This window comes from Musca autumnalis, unplaced genomic scaffold, assembly GCF_047663935.1.
Source record: "Musca autumnalis isolate F117 unplaced genomic scaffold, ASM4766393v1 scaffold_2, whole genome shotgun sequence".
NCBI classification, from domain to species: Eukaryota; Metazoa; Arthropoda; class Insecta; order Diptera; family Muscidae; genus Musca; species Musca autumnalis.
In genome coordinates this window covers 204,043,788-204,060,313 of record NW_027411755.1, presented here as the reverse complement: position 1 = coordinate 204,060,313, position 16,526 = coordinate 204,043,788, and the positions used below count along the sequence as shown (strand labels likewise).

The window sequence follows — 16,526 nt, the reverse complement described above, 5'->3', positions numbered from 1 at the left end:
ATATATTTAAAAAATCCACGATTATTGTTGTGAAATACCCTCCAAAAATATATTTAAAAAATCCACGATTATTGTTGTGAAATACCCTCCAAAAATATATTTAAAAAATCCACGATTATTGTTGTGAAATACCCTCCAAAAATATATTTAAAAAATCCACGATTATTGTTGTGAAATACCCTCCAAAAATATATTTAAAAAATCCACGATTATTGTTGTGAAATACCCTCCAAAAATATATTTAAAAAATCCACGATTATTGTTGTGAAATACCCTCCAAAAATATATTTAAAAAATCCATGATTATTGTTGTGATGTACCCTCCAAAAATGTATTTAAAAGAATCCACGATTACTGTTGTGAAATACCCTCCAAAAATATATTTAAAAAATCCACGATTATTGTTGTGAAATACCCTCCAAAAATATATTTAAAAAATCCACGATTATTGTTGTGAAATACCCTCCAAAAATATATTTAAAAAATCCACGATTATTGTTGTGAAATACCCTCCAAAAATATATTTAAAAAATCCACGCTTATTGTTGTGAAATACCCTCCAAAAATATATTTAAAAAATCCACGATTATTGTTGTGAAATACCCTCCAAAAATATATTTAAAAAATCCACGATTATTGTTGTGAAATACCCTCCAAAAATATATTTAAAAAATCCACGATTATTGTTGTGAAATACCCTCCAAAAATATATTTAAAAAATCCACGCTTATTGTTGTGAAATACCCTCCAAAAATATATTTAAAAAATCCACGATTATTGTTGTGAAATACCCTCCAAAAATATATTTAAAAAATCCACGATTATTGTTGTGAAATACCCTCCAAAAATATATTTAAAAAATCCACGATTATTGTTGTGAAATACCCTCCAAAAATATATTTAAAAAATCCACGCTTATTGTTGTGAAATACCCTCCAAAAATATATTTAAAAAATCCACGATTATTGTTGTGAAATACCCTCCAAAAATATATTTAAAAAATCCACGATTATTGTTGTGAAATACCCTCCAAAAATATATTTAAAAAATCCATGATTATTGTTGTGATGTACCCTCCAAAAATGTATTTAAAAGAATCCACGATTACTGTTGTGAAATACCCTCCAAAAATATATTTAAAAAATCCACGATTATTGTTGTGAAATACCCTCCAAAAATATATTTAAAAAATCCACGATTATTGTTGTGAAATACCCTCCAAAAATATATTTAAAAAATCCACGATTATTGTTGTGAAATACCCTCCAAATATATATTTAAAAAATCCACGATTATTGTTGTGAAATACCCTCCAAAAATATATTTAAAAAATCCACGCTTATTGTTGTGAAATACCCTCCAAAAATATATTTAAAAAATCCACGATTATTGTTGTGAAATACCCTCCAAAAATATATTTAAAAAATCCACGATTATTGTTGTGAAATACCCTCCAAAAATATATTTAAAAAATCCATGATTATTGTTGTGATGTACCCTCCAAAAATGTATTTAAAAGAATCCACGATTACTGTTGTGAAATACCCTCCAAAAATATATTTAAAAAATCCACGATTATTGTTGTGAAATACCCTCCAAAAATATATTTTAAAAATCCACGATTATTGTTGTGAAATACCCTCCAAAAATATATTTTAAAAATCCACGATTATTGTTGTGAAATACCCTCCAAAAATATATTTTAAAAATCCACGATTATTGTTGTGAAATACCCTCCAAAAATATATTTAAAAAATCCACGATTATTGTTGTGAAATACCTTCCAAAAATGTATTTAAAAGAATCCACGATTATTGTTGTGAAATACCCTCCAAAAATATATTTAAAAAATCCACGATTATTGTTGTGAAATACCCTCCAAGAATATATTTAAAAAATCCACGATTATTGTTGTGAAATACCCTCCAAAAATATATTTAAAAAATCCACGATTATTGTTGTGAAATACCCTCCAAAAATATATTTAAAAAATCCACGATTATTGTTGTGAAATACCCTCCAAAAATATATTTTAAAAATCCACGATTATTGTTGTGAAATACCCTCCAAAAATATATTTAAAAAATCCACGATTATTGTTGTGAAATACCCTCCAAAAATATATTTTAAAAATCCACGATTATTGTTGTGAAATACCCTCCAAAAATATATTTTAAAAATCCACGATTGTTGTTGTGAAATACCCTCCAAAAATATATTTAAAAAATCCACGATTATTGTTGTGAAATACCCTCCAAAATAATATTTTAAAAATCCACGATTATTGTTGTGAAATACCCTCCAAAAATATATTTTAAAAATCCACGATTATTGTTGTGAAATACCCTCCAAAAATATATTTAAAAAATCCACGATTATTGTTGTGAAATACCCTCCAAAAATATATTTTAAAAATCCACGATTATTGTTGTGAAATACCCTCCAAAAATATATTTTAAAAATCCACGATTATTGTTGTGAAATACCCTCCAAAAATATATTTAAAAAATCCACGATTATTGTTGTGAAATACCTTCCAAAAATGTATTTAAAAGAATCCACGATTATTGTTGTGAAATACCCTCCAAAAATATATTTAAAAAATCCACGATTATTGTTGTGAAATACCCTCCAAGAATATATTTAAAAAATCCACGATTATTGTTGTGAAATACCCTACAAAAATATATTTAAAAGAATCCACGTTTATTGTTGTGAAATACCCTACAAAAATATATTTAAAAAATCCACGATTATTGTTGTGAAATACCCTCCAAGAATATATTTAAAAAATCCACGATTATTGTTGTGAAATACCCTCCAAAAATATATTTAAAAAATCCACGATTATTGTTGTGAAATACCCTCCAAAAATATATTTAAAAAATCCACGATTATTGTTGTGAAATACCCTCCAAAAATATATTTAAAAAATCCACGATTATTGTTGTGAAATACCCTCCAAAAATATATTTAAAAAATCCACGATTATTGTTGTGAAATACCCTCCAAAAATATATTTAAAAAATCCACGATTATTGTTGTGGAATACCCTCCAAAAATATATTTAAAAAATCCACGATTATTGTTGTGATATACCATCCAAAAATATATTTAAAAAAATCCACGATTATTGTTGTGAAATACCCTCCAAAAATAAATTAAAAAAATCCACGATTATTGTTGTGAAATACCCTCCAAAAATATATTTAAAAAATCCACGATTATTGTTGTGATATACCATCCAAAAATATATTTAAAAATATCCACGATTACTGTTGTGAAATACCCTCCAAAAATATATTTAAAAAATCCACGATTATTGTTGTGAAATACCCTCCAAAAATATATTTAAAAAATCCACGATTATTGTTGTGGAATACCCTCCAAAAATATATTTAAAAAATCCACGATTATTGTTGTGATATACCATCCAAAAATATATTTAAAAAAATCCACGATTATTGTTGTGAAATACCCTCCAAAAATAAATTAAAAAAATCCACGATTATTGTTGTGAAATACCCTCCAAAAATATATTTAAAAAATCCACGATTATTGTTGTGATATACCATCCAAAAATATATTTAAAAATATCCACGATTACTGTTGTGAAATACCCTCCAAAAATATATTTAAAAAATCCACGATTATTGTTGTGAAATACCCTCCAAAAATATATTTAAAAAATCCACGATTATTGTTGTGGAATACCCTCCAAAAATATATTTAAAAAATCCACGATTATTGTTGTGATATACCATCCAAAAATATATTTAAAAAAATCCACGATTATTGTTGTGAAATACCCTCCAAAAATAAATTAAAAAAATCCACGATTATTGTTGTGAAATACCCTCCAAAAATATATTTAAAAAATCCATGATTATTGCTCTGAAAAATAGACTCCAAAAATATATTTAAAAAATCCACCATTTTTGCTCTCAAATATCCTCCAAATATATTTAAAAAATCCATGATTATTGCTCTGAAATACCCCCCAAAAATATATTTAAAAAATCTACTATTGGATTTGATTAATTATCCAACCCAATGGATCCTTTATTCCTTTTTCTGTTTTTTTTATTTTTATTTATTTATTTTTTGTTTATACCCCCAACTCAATGGGTTCGACGTGAGAATTCTAACAAATGTTGCCAAACATGTCCGCAGATAAACAATCTCTAAGAGGATAATTACATCTATCGTAGGACATAACCGAACGACATTAATTATCCCCTAAAAAATATATGTGTTACAAATCAGAGGTAAAATTGAGTGCAGCAGCTATGAAATGCTAACAGTTTTTGTTCGGCATTTAAAGTGAAAGGTGTTCGCAGGTGAAAAGTGTCTTTGGAAAATGATGCGTTTACGTGATGTGACTAAAGAATATTTGGAAAATTCGACATTACATGGAGCACGTTTTATTGTGGATAAGGAACTAACCTGGATTGAGAAGTTGTTTTGGTTTATTTGTTTATTGGCGTCGTGGGTGGCCTCATGGAAGCTAATAACTGTTTCATTGGGTGAGGATAATTTCAATGGCAATGCGGATAAATGTTAGACTATTTTATTTATTTTTTTTTTTGTGCTTCTCCCAGATGCCTTTGAAAATAATTCCATTAGTTTCGGTGTAGAGTCCAGTTATCGTGATTGGGAAACCAATTTCCCAGCCATTGTGGTGTGTGAATCCAAGAATATGGATCGCATACAAGAGGTTGCAGAGCAGTAAGTAGAAAATTGGTTCTATTGGCTATGAACAAAAAAGCAACAACAAATATTTCCTCCAGACTTTGGGGTGCAGATCATGATTTCACCCTGGAAGAAGTGTTAAGTGAAATTGCTTTCTTTCGTGGTGAATCCTATCACACAGTACATGAATGTGGCGGAGAAGAACCTTCCGAGAATTGTTTCTACAGTAATTTCTCATATTATGCGCAGCTTGTGCGAAGCAGTTGTGAGAGCACCATCAAGAATTGTATGTGGAACAATAAACCGTTTCAGTGTTGTCGGTTTTTCCATCGCATGGAAACGGAATTGGGTTTATGTTATGCCATCAATTCATTACAGGCTGGGTAGGTAAAAGTTGTATGGAGTTGTGTAGAGGGAAATCTGTTTGAACAATTAATTTTCCATAGCAAAAATAATGGTCCCAAACTGAATATGTGGTCAAATCGTTATACCGGTCCTGGAAATTTGAAATTGGACATACACACCGAGGCTGTGGTAAGTCTAAAGAAATATTTCTCAAGTTACTGAAGAGTGATTTTGTAAACAGAAAATATGGCATTTTTTAAACAGAAAATAAGGGAAATATTTTTAGAAAAATCTCACCTTAGGAATTAGAGTAGGATTTTTCTGTAGAAAAAAATAAATACTTTAGAAACCTGAGAATGTTTTTCTTCTTTGGTATTCATCCATTATTGAATTTATTTATTTGTTTACCTTCCAGGTGTTTATTTTAGGAGAAGAAGAAGTTCCCACACTGGTTACACCCAAGACCGATTATCTCATTGTTAGTCCTTATATATCATTTGTGTAAGTTCTTTATGAAATTTGAATACATTCATATCATCCCATAATTTCCAAACACACCCATCCTTACAGCCGTCACATTGCCAAGCATGACATTCAAAATGATGAAGAAATTCGTGACACGAAAATCACACAACGCAACTGCCGTTTCAATGATGAAAATAATTTGGATGTTCATCGTTACTACAGTTACAGTGCCTGTACGGTACAATGTCGTAAGGATCGACAAATGGAGTTGTGCAACTGTTCCAGCCATCTGGCACCGAACACCCCAAGTCATCAAATGTGCAATATGGATGGTCTCGAGTGTTTGAATCGTAATTATGAAGATTTATCGGTGATTATTGCCAAATGGTCGAAGAGTCGTCGTGGTTTGGTATGTGATTGTTTACCATCGTGCACCGAAGTGGATATTACAACAGCCGTGGATAGTAAGGATAAGTAAGTTTTGTTCAATGAGACGTATAAAAAATTCTATGGGGATATTAATGGAAATCTAGTTTCATTACTCATACGTCATGCTAAAAAAATATATTTTGATTTTCAATTTCTTTCCAGTATCTACAGTCAAATTCCATTTTCAAAGGTGGAAATAGCCTTGGTGGAATTGCCCACTGAACGTTATAAAAGAAATCTGGTTAGAGGAAAATTGGATTTGGTTGGTAAGGCAATTGGGGAGTATTTCGGAATAATAATCGTGGATTTTTTAAAAATATTTTTGGAGGGAATTTCAGAGCAATTAGCGTTATTTTTTTAAGAATATTTTTGGAGGGGATATCAGAGCAATAAGCGTGGATTTTTTAGGACTATTTTGGAGAGTATTCCAGAGCAATAAGCGTGGATTTTTTAGGACTATTTTGGAGAGTATTCCAGAGCAATAAGCGTGGATTTTTTAAGAATATTTTTGGAGGGAATTTCAGAGAAATAAGCGTGGATTTTATAAAAATATTTTTGTAGGGAATTTCAGAAAAATAAGCGTAGATTTTTTTAAAATATTTTGGAAGGATTTTCATAAAATTAAGGGTCGATTTTTTAAAAATATATTCGGAGGAAATTTCAGAAAAATAAGCGTGTATTTTTAAAAAATATTTTTGGGGGAATTTCTGAGCTGTAATCGTGATATTTTTGGAGGATATTTTGGAGCAATAATCGTCCATTTTTTAAATATTTTTTTAAAAATATTTTAGAGCAACGATCGCGGATTTGTTAAAAACATTTTTTAAGGGATATTTTAGAGCAATATTATTGGATTTTTAAACATATTTTTGAAAAATAATCTTGGATTTATTAAAAATTATTTTAGAGGCTATTTTAGAGCAACAATCGTTGATTTTTTTAAAAATAGGGCATTTTAGAGAAATAATGGAGGATTTTTAAAAAATATTTTTAAAGGGTATTTTAGAGCAATAATTGTGAAATTATTAACAATATTTTTAGAAAGTATTTTAGGGCAATAATCGTGGATTTTTTTAGAATATTTATGGAGGAAATTTCCGAGCAATAAGCGTGGATTTTTTAACAACATTTTTAAAGGGTATTTAAGATTTTTAATATATTTTTTGGAGGGATTTTCAGAGCAAAATTCCTGGATTTTTTAAGAACATTTTTGGAGGGAATTGCAGAGCAATAGGCGTGGATTTTTTAAGAATATTATTGGAGCGAATTTCAGAGTAATAATCGTGGGTTTTTATACCCTCAGCATTTATGCTAACAAGGGTATACACTTTCATACGGCCTCATCGAAATAATGTTTTTAGACCCCAAGTATGTTTGGACGAAATGTGTTTCAGACAATTTGGAGTTGATTTAGCAATGTCCGTCCGTCTCTCTGCCTGTCCGTCTGTCTGTCCGTCCGTCTGTCTGGCTGGCGCGCACGATAACTCTCGAACGGAGCAACCGATTCGGTTCAAAATTCGGCTTTCGTAATATTTTGCCCAAACTTAGTTTAACTTCGAAGATGTGCTATATCGGTCCACTTCTTCCGGTACCTCCCCCACAAAAGTTCGAAAATGTTCGGAAAATTTGTGCCCATCTTGTACATCGTGAAAGTTCTACCAGACTTAGATGAAGTTTAAATATGTACTCAATCGGTCGACTCCTTCGGGTACCTCCCACACAAAATTTCGGTAAAGTTCAGTTTAGAACCTGCTCACGAATCGCTTTGATTTTTGCTGTAGCAACTTGTATTCGCTGTCCCCCATACGACGGTACAAGTTTCATAAGGGACAAGTTCATACTTCCTGATAAAATAGCCTGAAAGGTGCAAAAAAAAACCCCAATGACACAGTGTGTAGTGGTTGGAGCGCAAGATAAATATCGAACGGATCTGCCAATTCGGTCCAAAATTTGACCTTCCTAGTATTTTGTCCACACATAGTTTAAGTTCGAAGATAAACCATGTCGGTCCACTCCTTCAGGTATCTCCCTCACAAAAATTCAAAAATCTTCGGAAAAAATATGCGCACGATAACTCTTGAAGAGAGTGACTGATGTAATCCATACTCTGCACATCCTAATATACATATCTACAATATATAGATCAGGTTCGAATATGGACTATATTTGTGCACTCCTTTGGGTACCTCTCACACAAAATTTCGGATAAGTTCACTTTAAGACCTGCTCTCGAATCAATTTGATTTTTGTGGAAGCGATTTGCATTCGGTACCTCCATTACGACGGTAAAAGTTTCTGCAGGAGCAGGTCAATATTTCTTGAGAAAACATCCCAAAAGGTGTAAAAATCCTTTTGTCACCATATGTGGCTCTCGAACTGTTCTACTGATTTGGTGCAACATTTGGTCTTCGTCATATTTTATCCAAACTTAGTTTCATGGGGCAATACCGGCCCCTAACTTCCGGTACTTCTCCCCAATATTTAAAAAATGTCACTAAAATGTTAGGACGATATCACTTGAATGGTGCAACCAATTTGGTCCAAACTTTGAATCTCCTAATATTTTGTCAAAATTTAGTTTAACTTCTAAAATGGCCCATATCGGTCCTCCCTAAGGGTACCTCCCCCATAAAAGTTCAACATTTGTGTTAATTCCTAATTCACATTTTTGTCGGCAAGTTTAAATGTTGAAAAAGGGCCACAAAATTCTGAAGAGACGCTAAATACATTCTATCTGTCCGTAGATGAAAGTTTCAATTCACATTGGCTGAGGGTATACCTCTGTCGGCAAAGCGGACCGACAATTTTTTACTTGTTTAAAAAAATTTTAGAATGTATTTTAGAGCAATAATCCTGGATTTTTTAACAATATTTTTAGAGGGTATTTTAGAGCAATAATTGAGATTTTTTATATATATTTATGGAGGGTATTTCAGAGCAATAATCGTGGATTTTTAAATATATTTTTAGAGGGTATTTTAGAGCACTAATTGTAAATTTTTAACAAATATTTTTGGAAGGTATTTCAGAGCAATACTTGTTGATTTTCAAAGAATATATTTGGAGGGTAATTCACAGCAATAATCGTGGATTTTTACAGAATATTTTTGGAGGGTATTTCAGAGGACTAATCGTGGATTTTTAAAGAACAGTTTTGGAGGGGTTTTCAGAGCAATAATTGTGGATTTTTAAAGAATATTTTTGGAGGGTATTCCACAGCAACAATTGTGAATTTTTTAAATATATTTTTGAAGTTAGAAACATTGTGGCGTTTTTTATTGGGATAGCGTTTGCAATTTTGTTTTTTTTTCAAAATAGTCTGGCTTAATCCCATTGTTGTTGTTTTAATATTTTAAAACAACTAGTTTATTAGTGGAAAAGATTTGGCATTGTTCGCCAAGGGGTAAGGCAGGGAATACTATAGTTTCGATCCACGCCACTGGATCTCATCAGTTCCCTTGTTTCTTGTTTGTGGATATTCTCCGCCGAAGTTATTTTTCAATAACTTCTTCAACAAGAAACGTTTTTTGAAGGGTATTTTGCAACAATAATCTAGGATTTTTTTAATAAATTTTTGGAGGGTATTTCTTCTTCTTTATTGCATATTCCATATTCGAATGTTAGCGACCATATTACATTTCATGTATAATATTTTATATATCATTGACAAAATAAGAAAATAATTCTCTATTTCTTGCGGCACTTATTAAATTTTCTGCATTTCGGAATTCTGTCCATTGTTGAATATTTTGGAGCCAGGACATATCTTGCCTTCCTCTGCTACGTTTTCCTACTATACTGGCTTGTAGAATTGATTGTAGAATGTAATTTTTCTCCTTTTTATATGATTGAAGAGTTCTCTTGTTCTCTTTAATCTGCGTAGAACTTCGTCATTTGACACGTGAGCTATCCATGGGATTTTAAGAATTCTCCGATATATCCACATTTCGAATGCTTCTAATCGCTTGACATCTACTACTTTTAGAGTCCATACTTCCGTTGCGTATAACAGTACTGGCCATATGTAGGCTTTTATGAACCTCGTCTTTGTTGTGATGTTAATATCATGACTTGTCAAAATTTTTCTATATTTGTGAAAGGCGTCTCTTGCCATTTCTATCCGGCATTTAATTTCCTTGGATTTATCCCACTGATCATTTATTGAGAACCCGAGATATTTGAAGCTCGACACTCTCTCGAGTGGAGTGTTGTGAATTATTATATTCATGTTTTCGTAATTGTTTTTTCTGCTTATTATCATATATTTAGTTTTCTTGATGTTTAATCTTAATCCATATCTTTCACTACACGCAGTTAGTCTGGTGACAAGATTTTGTAAACCTGATAGGCTGTCTGCTATTAGTGTAGTATCGTCAGTGTATCTGATATTGTTTATATAAGCATTACTTATGAGGATTCCTTCTTTAGCGTTATTTATTGCTTCTTTGAATATTTTTTCCGAATAGATATTAAACAGTAGTGCGGACAGAGTACAACCTTGTCTTACTCCTTTGGATATAGATATTTCTTCCGTCATTTCTCCGTTGATATTAACATGTGCGGTTTGGTGCCAATACAGACTTTTAATGCATCTAATTTCTTTTCCCCCTATTCCAATTGACGCCAAAATATCAATGAGCTTGTCATGTTGTACGGTGTCAAATGCCTTCTCGTAGTCGATGAAGCACATAAAAACGTCTTTATGGACACTTCTACATTTTTGGACCAACACTTGCACGGAGAATAGTGCTTCTCTGGTTCCTTTTGCTTCTTTAAAACAAAATTGTGTTTCGCCCATTTCTTTTTCGCTTTTTTCGTATATCCGTCTATGTATAATTTTCAGAAAAATTGTTAAGGCGTTACTCATCAAGCTAATAAGTCGGTAGTCGTTGCATCTTTTGGGGTGAGATTTCTTTGGAATGGTTATAAATGTGGACTTCAGCCAATCCTCGGGGTATTTACCGGTGTCATAAATATAGTTAAATAGTTTCGTTAACAGATCAAGATTGTTATCATTTATCTTTTTTAGTATTTCGGCAATTATTTATTGCATCTTCAACTTCGTTGTTTGTGATTGCCTCGCCTGTCATTTGCTGTGATATCCGGTATCCATAATCAGATCTAGTAGGATCTTTGAATAAGTTTTGAATATATTCTTTCCACGTGTTTTTATTCTCAGCGGTTTCAAAAACGGGTTCATTACTGTTATTGTAAAGGACTGATGAATTATTATTTCTGTATATGCCGGCTGCTTCTTTCATTTTCTTGTGTAACTGAAAGTCGTCGTGCAGTGTATTTTCTACGCTCATCCATCAGTTGAAGTATCTCTTCAGTCATCCAGCTTTTACTTTTTGGTTTTGTGTAGTTTCCAAGCGTGTTACGTGCAATTGAATTGATTGTGGTCTTCACACTGTTCCATATATTTTCAACGTCATTCCTGTCGATATTGATTAATTCTGTGTTGACTTCAGAAGAAACGTCAGACCTTATTGTAGGATTTCCGAGTTTTCCGATGTCAATTTTTCGATTTCGTACTTTATTTAATTGACGTGCTAGTTTTATGTGGATTTTTGCCATCAGAAGATTGTGATCAGATGGTACATCTGCGCTAGGGTATGTTGTAACATTTCTAACAGATGAGCAGTGTCGCCTGTTGATAAGTATGAAATCTATTTGATTTCTTACCACATTGTCGACTCTATCTTGGGGGGATTTCCAAGTATATAACCTTCTTAGCGGTAGGATGAACAGGGTATTGGTAATTTTCATTTTAAATTCCTGACAAAATTCGATGAGTCTGTCACCTCTTTCATTTCTGTCTTCTAGACCATATCTTCCTTTTACTCCTGCAACTATATCGCTTCCTACCTTTGCATTGAACTCGTCTTGGATTATGGTTATTTTGTGCGGTTTTGTTATTTTAATTAGTTCCTCGACTTCAGTGTAAAAGGTTTCAATCTCGTCATTACTTTTGTCTGCTGTAGGTGCATAGACTTGAATTATATTAACGTTTACTGAATTTGCTGATATTTTTATTATCATAGTTCTGTCAGATTTTGGAATGAATCCGATGACACTTTTGGCTATATGTTCTTTCACTATAATGCCAACTCCATTCCGATGATTTCTATCCGAGTTACCTGAAAAGTATATTTTCGCATTTTGAGATACAAAATCTCCAGAGTTTGGGCACCAAGTTTCACTCACTCCCAGTATGTCCACATTGAGTCTGTCCATTTCAGCTATAGTGTTGTTTAGTTTACCTGCTTCATATAAACTTCGGATATTCCATGTACCAATATTAAGTGTCTTTTTGGTTTTATCTCCGGGGATTCTTAGCACCCTCGAGTTACCGGAGATTGAGGGCCGTGTGTTTTGTTCTGCATTCATTGTTTGTGGTTTTCAAGGGATAAATACATCAGTGATTTCCCCTTATCTTCTGATGGGTTTAAAGTTTACCGTCTTCGTTTCAGCCGCTCTTCTTAGAGTATAGACGCTGTTTGCAGCCGCCCACTGTGGAAACAGACACCGCTACCTGTTGGTCCGCGAGAGGTATTTTATTTCCCCCTTACCACCCATATCTGGGAAGCATTCCCCTATCCACCACCTGGGGACGCGTCCTCTAGGGGTTACAGGTTCCCCCGAGGAGAGGGTATTTCAGAGTAATAATAATCCTAGAGCAATAATAGCGGATTTTTAAAGAATATTAACGAACAATAATAGTGGCTTTTTTAAATATATTTTTGGAGGGTATTTAAGAGCAATAATCGTGGATTTTTTTAATATAGTTTTGGGGGGAATTGCAGAGCAATAATCGTGGATTTTTTAAATATAGTTTTGGAGGGGTTTTCAGACAAATAATGGTGGATTTTTTAAATATATTTTAGGATGGTATTTTAGAGCAATAATCGTAAATTTTTAAAGAATATTTTAGGAGGGTATTTTAGAGCAATAATCGTAAATTTTTAAAGAATATTTTGGAGGGTTTTTTCAGACAAATAATCGTGGATTTTTAAAGAATATTTTTGGAAGGTATTTCGGAGCAATAATTGTGGACTTTTAAAGAATATTTTTGAGAAGTATTTCAGAGCAATAATCGTGGATTTTTTAAGAATATTTTTGGAGGATATTTCAGAGCAATTATCGTGGATTTTTAAAATATATTTTTGGGGGTATTTCAGAGGAATTATTGTGGATTTTAAACTAAATTTTTGGAGGGTATTATAGAGCATATTTTTAGAGGATATTTCAGGATATATAAAGTATATTTTTGGATTGTATTTCAGAGCAATAATCGTGGATTTTTAAAGAATATTTTTAGAGGGTATTTCAGAGCAATAAACGTGGAAATTTAAACAATATTTTTGGAGGGTATTTCAGAACAATAATCGTGGATTTTTAAAGTATATCTTGGAGGGTATTTCAGAGCAATAATCGTGGATTTTTAAAGAATATTTTTGGAGGGTATTTCAGAGCAATAATCGTGGATTTCTTAAATATATTTTTGGAGGGTGTTTCAGAGCAATAATCGTGGAATTTTAAAGAATATTTTTGGAAGGTATTTCAGAGCAATAATCGTGGATTTTTTAAAGAATATTTTTGGATGGTATTTCAGAACAATAATAGTGGATTTTTAAAATATATCTTGGGAAAGTATTTCAGAGCAATAATCGTGGATTTTAAAAGAATATTTTAGAGGGTATTTCAAAGCAATAGTCGTGGATTTTTAAAGTATATTTTTGGAGGGTATTTCAGAGCAATAATAGTGGATTTTTAAAGAATATTTTGGAGGGTATTTCAAAGCAATAGTCGTGGACTTTTAAAGTATATTTTTGGAGGGCATTTCAGAGCAATAATAGTGGATTTTTAAAGTATATCTTGGGAGGGTATTTCTGAGCAATAATCGTGGATTTCTTTTTAATATGTCTTATAATCGTTGATTTTTAAGAATATTTTTAGTGGTCTTTATTTTATTACAAAATTTTAATTTCTCATTTCAGTATCGATTATATATTTTTGGGGGTATTTCAGAGGAATTATTGTGGATTTTAAACTAAATTTTTGGAGGTTATTATAGAGCATATTTTTAGAGGGTATTTTAGGATATATAAAGTATGTTTTGGATGGTATTTCAGAGCAATAATCGTGGACTTTAAAAGAATATTTTTGAGAAGCATTTCAGAGCAATAATCGTGGATTTTTTAAGAATAATTTGGAGGATATGTCAGAGCAATTATCGTGGATTTTTAAAATATATTTTTGGGGGTATTTCAGAGGAATTATTGTGGATTTTAAACTAAATTTTTGGAGGGTATTATAGAGCATATTTTTAGATGGTATTTCAGGATATATAAAGTATATTTTTGGATGGTATTTCAGAGCAATAATCGTGGATTTTTAAAGAATATTTTTGGAGGGTATTTCAAAGCAATAATCGTGGATTTTTAAAGAATATTTTTGGATGGTATTTCAGAGCAATAATCGTGGATTTTTAAAGAATATTTTTAGAGGGTATTTCAGAGCAATAATATTTAAAAAATATTTTTGGATGGTATTTCAGAACAATAATCGTGGATTTTTAAAGTATATCTTGGAGGGTATTTCAGAGCAATAATCGTGGATTTTTTAAAGAATATTTTTGGAGGGTATTTCAGAGCAATAATAGTGGATTTTTTAAATATATTTTTGGAGGGTGTTTCAGAGCAATAATCGTGGATTTCTTTTTAATATTTTTGGAGGGTACTTCAGAGCAATAGTCGTGGATTTCTTTTTAATATGTTTTGAGGTTATTTGAGAGGCATAATCGTTGATTTTTAAGTATACTTTTTTGGTGGTCTACATTCTATTACAAAATTTGAATTTCTCATTTCAGTATCGATTGGCGGAACTACCGGTCTATTTGTGGGTGCCAGTCTCTTGAGTTTTGTGGAAATCTTCTATTATGCTACTATACGTCCTTATGGCAGCATGATGGCGAAAAAACGACAATTACGTCAGGAAGGGCAGCGATACTGAGCTTAACCGTAAATTTTAAATGTGGTTCATTGGTCATAAATAATATCTAACTTCGGCACCATACATTGGAATATATTACAACATGTTTGTTTTAACTAATAAAGTACATTTAAATTCCTCTAAAATAATTAGTTTTCTTTTTGTTACGAAAGTATCAATGTCCTCAATTTGTAGTGAGGAAGTTTTCTGACTGCTGGCAATCATAATCACCATTTACAGCAAATTGGGTGGTGCCGTATATTAAGCTTAGGAGACCCAAAAAAAAAACACACAACTTTTTTTTTTGGAGCTCCTACCCCTAATTTGTTCCATTTGATCCAAAAACCTTATATATGGATTTTTATGGCGATTGGTTAACCCATCGGTTAAGTCAAACTAGTTATCTTTGTTCCATAGTAATATGCATGGGCCCAAAGTGAATTTTCACGAAAATTCTCTAAAGGTGACAATTATGGTCCAATCGATGAAAAAACTTTTCCAGTTCACTGTTGTGGCTAAAACCCGATTTGTTCTAAAACGTATAATGATCGGTTAAAGATAACCCGTGCCCCCATACAAAGATCGCTCAGGTAGCACGGGTTAACGCTAACCGATTGCCATAAAATTTCATATATAAGGTTTTTGGATGAAATGGAAAACATATTTGGGGGTAGGACTTCCAAAAATTTTTTGGGCTATTTTCTTGATCACAATTTTAGGTGAATACGTTTTTTGATCAGAGAAGCACCAAATTATACCTGATTCGGTCAAAACTCTTCGAAGAAGAACTTCAACTTTTCTTTTGAGTTAAGCGCTATTATTTCCAAAAATATATTTGTGATTTCGAACATGGTGGCGTCGTTTTTTATTGGGATAGCTAATACAATTTTGTTTTCTCAAGAAACAAAATATTTGTGATTACGTAAACTTTTGTAATGAATTTGAGTTTTTGCAAATCCACTGAGACATAAAAAGAGTATTTTCGAATAATAGCAAAGAGTACAAATTCAGTTAACGGTAATAGGATATAAAAACTTATTTGGTGCCACCGTGGTGCAATGGTATGCAAACCCGCCTTGTACGCTAAAGGTCTGCGGTTGGACTCCCAGGCCAGGCAACATCAAATTTTCAACGGTGGCAAAATACCCCTCAGTAATGTTGGTGACATTTTCTGAGTATTTAAGCCATGAAAAACTTCTCTTAAGTCTTAAGACACGCCACACAGTGTTGCCGCAAGGACAAAAATCGATAAATGTGATGTTAACTTTTATATATGTTTACGTTTCTTTCTTACAGTACACACATCAGATACGACGAATCTGAAAGAATTTTATCGATATGTGCATCTATAACGAAGTTATAGCTCGCTAAATATGAACGAAATCTAAAGCGATAATTAGACGACCAATAAAATAATTATTTCTGAAAATTTTGTTGATAATATTAAAACTTTTGGATGGGGATTTGATGGGTGGGCTATAAATATAAAATTTTAGCGAAATAAGTTAACATCAATTAGACATGGGCAAAGAAACGCTATCAAGAATTAAAAATAAGATAAAAAAGATAAAAAAAATATAAATTCTTAATATTTAGTATAG

At 31.9% G+C, this 16,526-nt stretch overlaps 1 protein-coding gene across 1 annotated transcript; it reads left to right on the top strand.

The window, feature by feature from the left end:
- The first annotated feature begins 4,363 nt into the window (after window positions 1-4,363).
- Window positions 4,364-14,946, top strand: ppk13 (pickpocket 13). The gene is made up of 8 exons (XM_073965435.1): window positions 4,364-4,526; window positions 4,602-4,728; window positions 4,791-5,075; window positions 5,139-5,226; window positions 5,453-5,538; window positions 5,608-5,976; window positions 6,094-6,197; window positions 14,804-14,946. Exons 1-8 carry the CDS (start codon window positions 4,364-4,366, stop codon window positions 14,944-14,946), a joined length of 1,365 nt encoding a protein of 454 aa, XP_073821536.1.
- The last annotated feature ends 1,580 nt before the right edge of the window (window positions 14,947-16,526 follow it).

What these genes read in the sequence shown, in the direction of transcription:
- ppk13 (XM_073965435.1), top strand. Translation starts at nt 4,364, where the DNA reads ATGCGTTTACGTGATGTGACTAAAGAATATTTGGAAAATTCGACATTA. An exon ending in GCTAATAACTGTTTCATTGG is followed by an intron (nt 4,527 to 4,601) that starts GTGAGGATAATT and finishes TGCTTCTCCCAG; the next exon opens with ATGCCTTTGAAAATAATTCC. An exon ending in AGGAAAATTGGATTTGGTTG is followed by an intron (nt 6,198 to 14,803) that starts GTAAGGCAATTG and finishes TTCTCATTTCAG; the next exon opens with TATCGATTGGCGGAACTACC.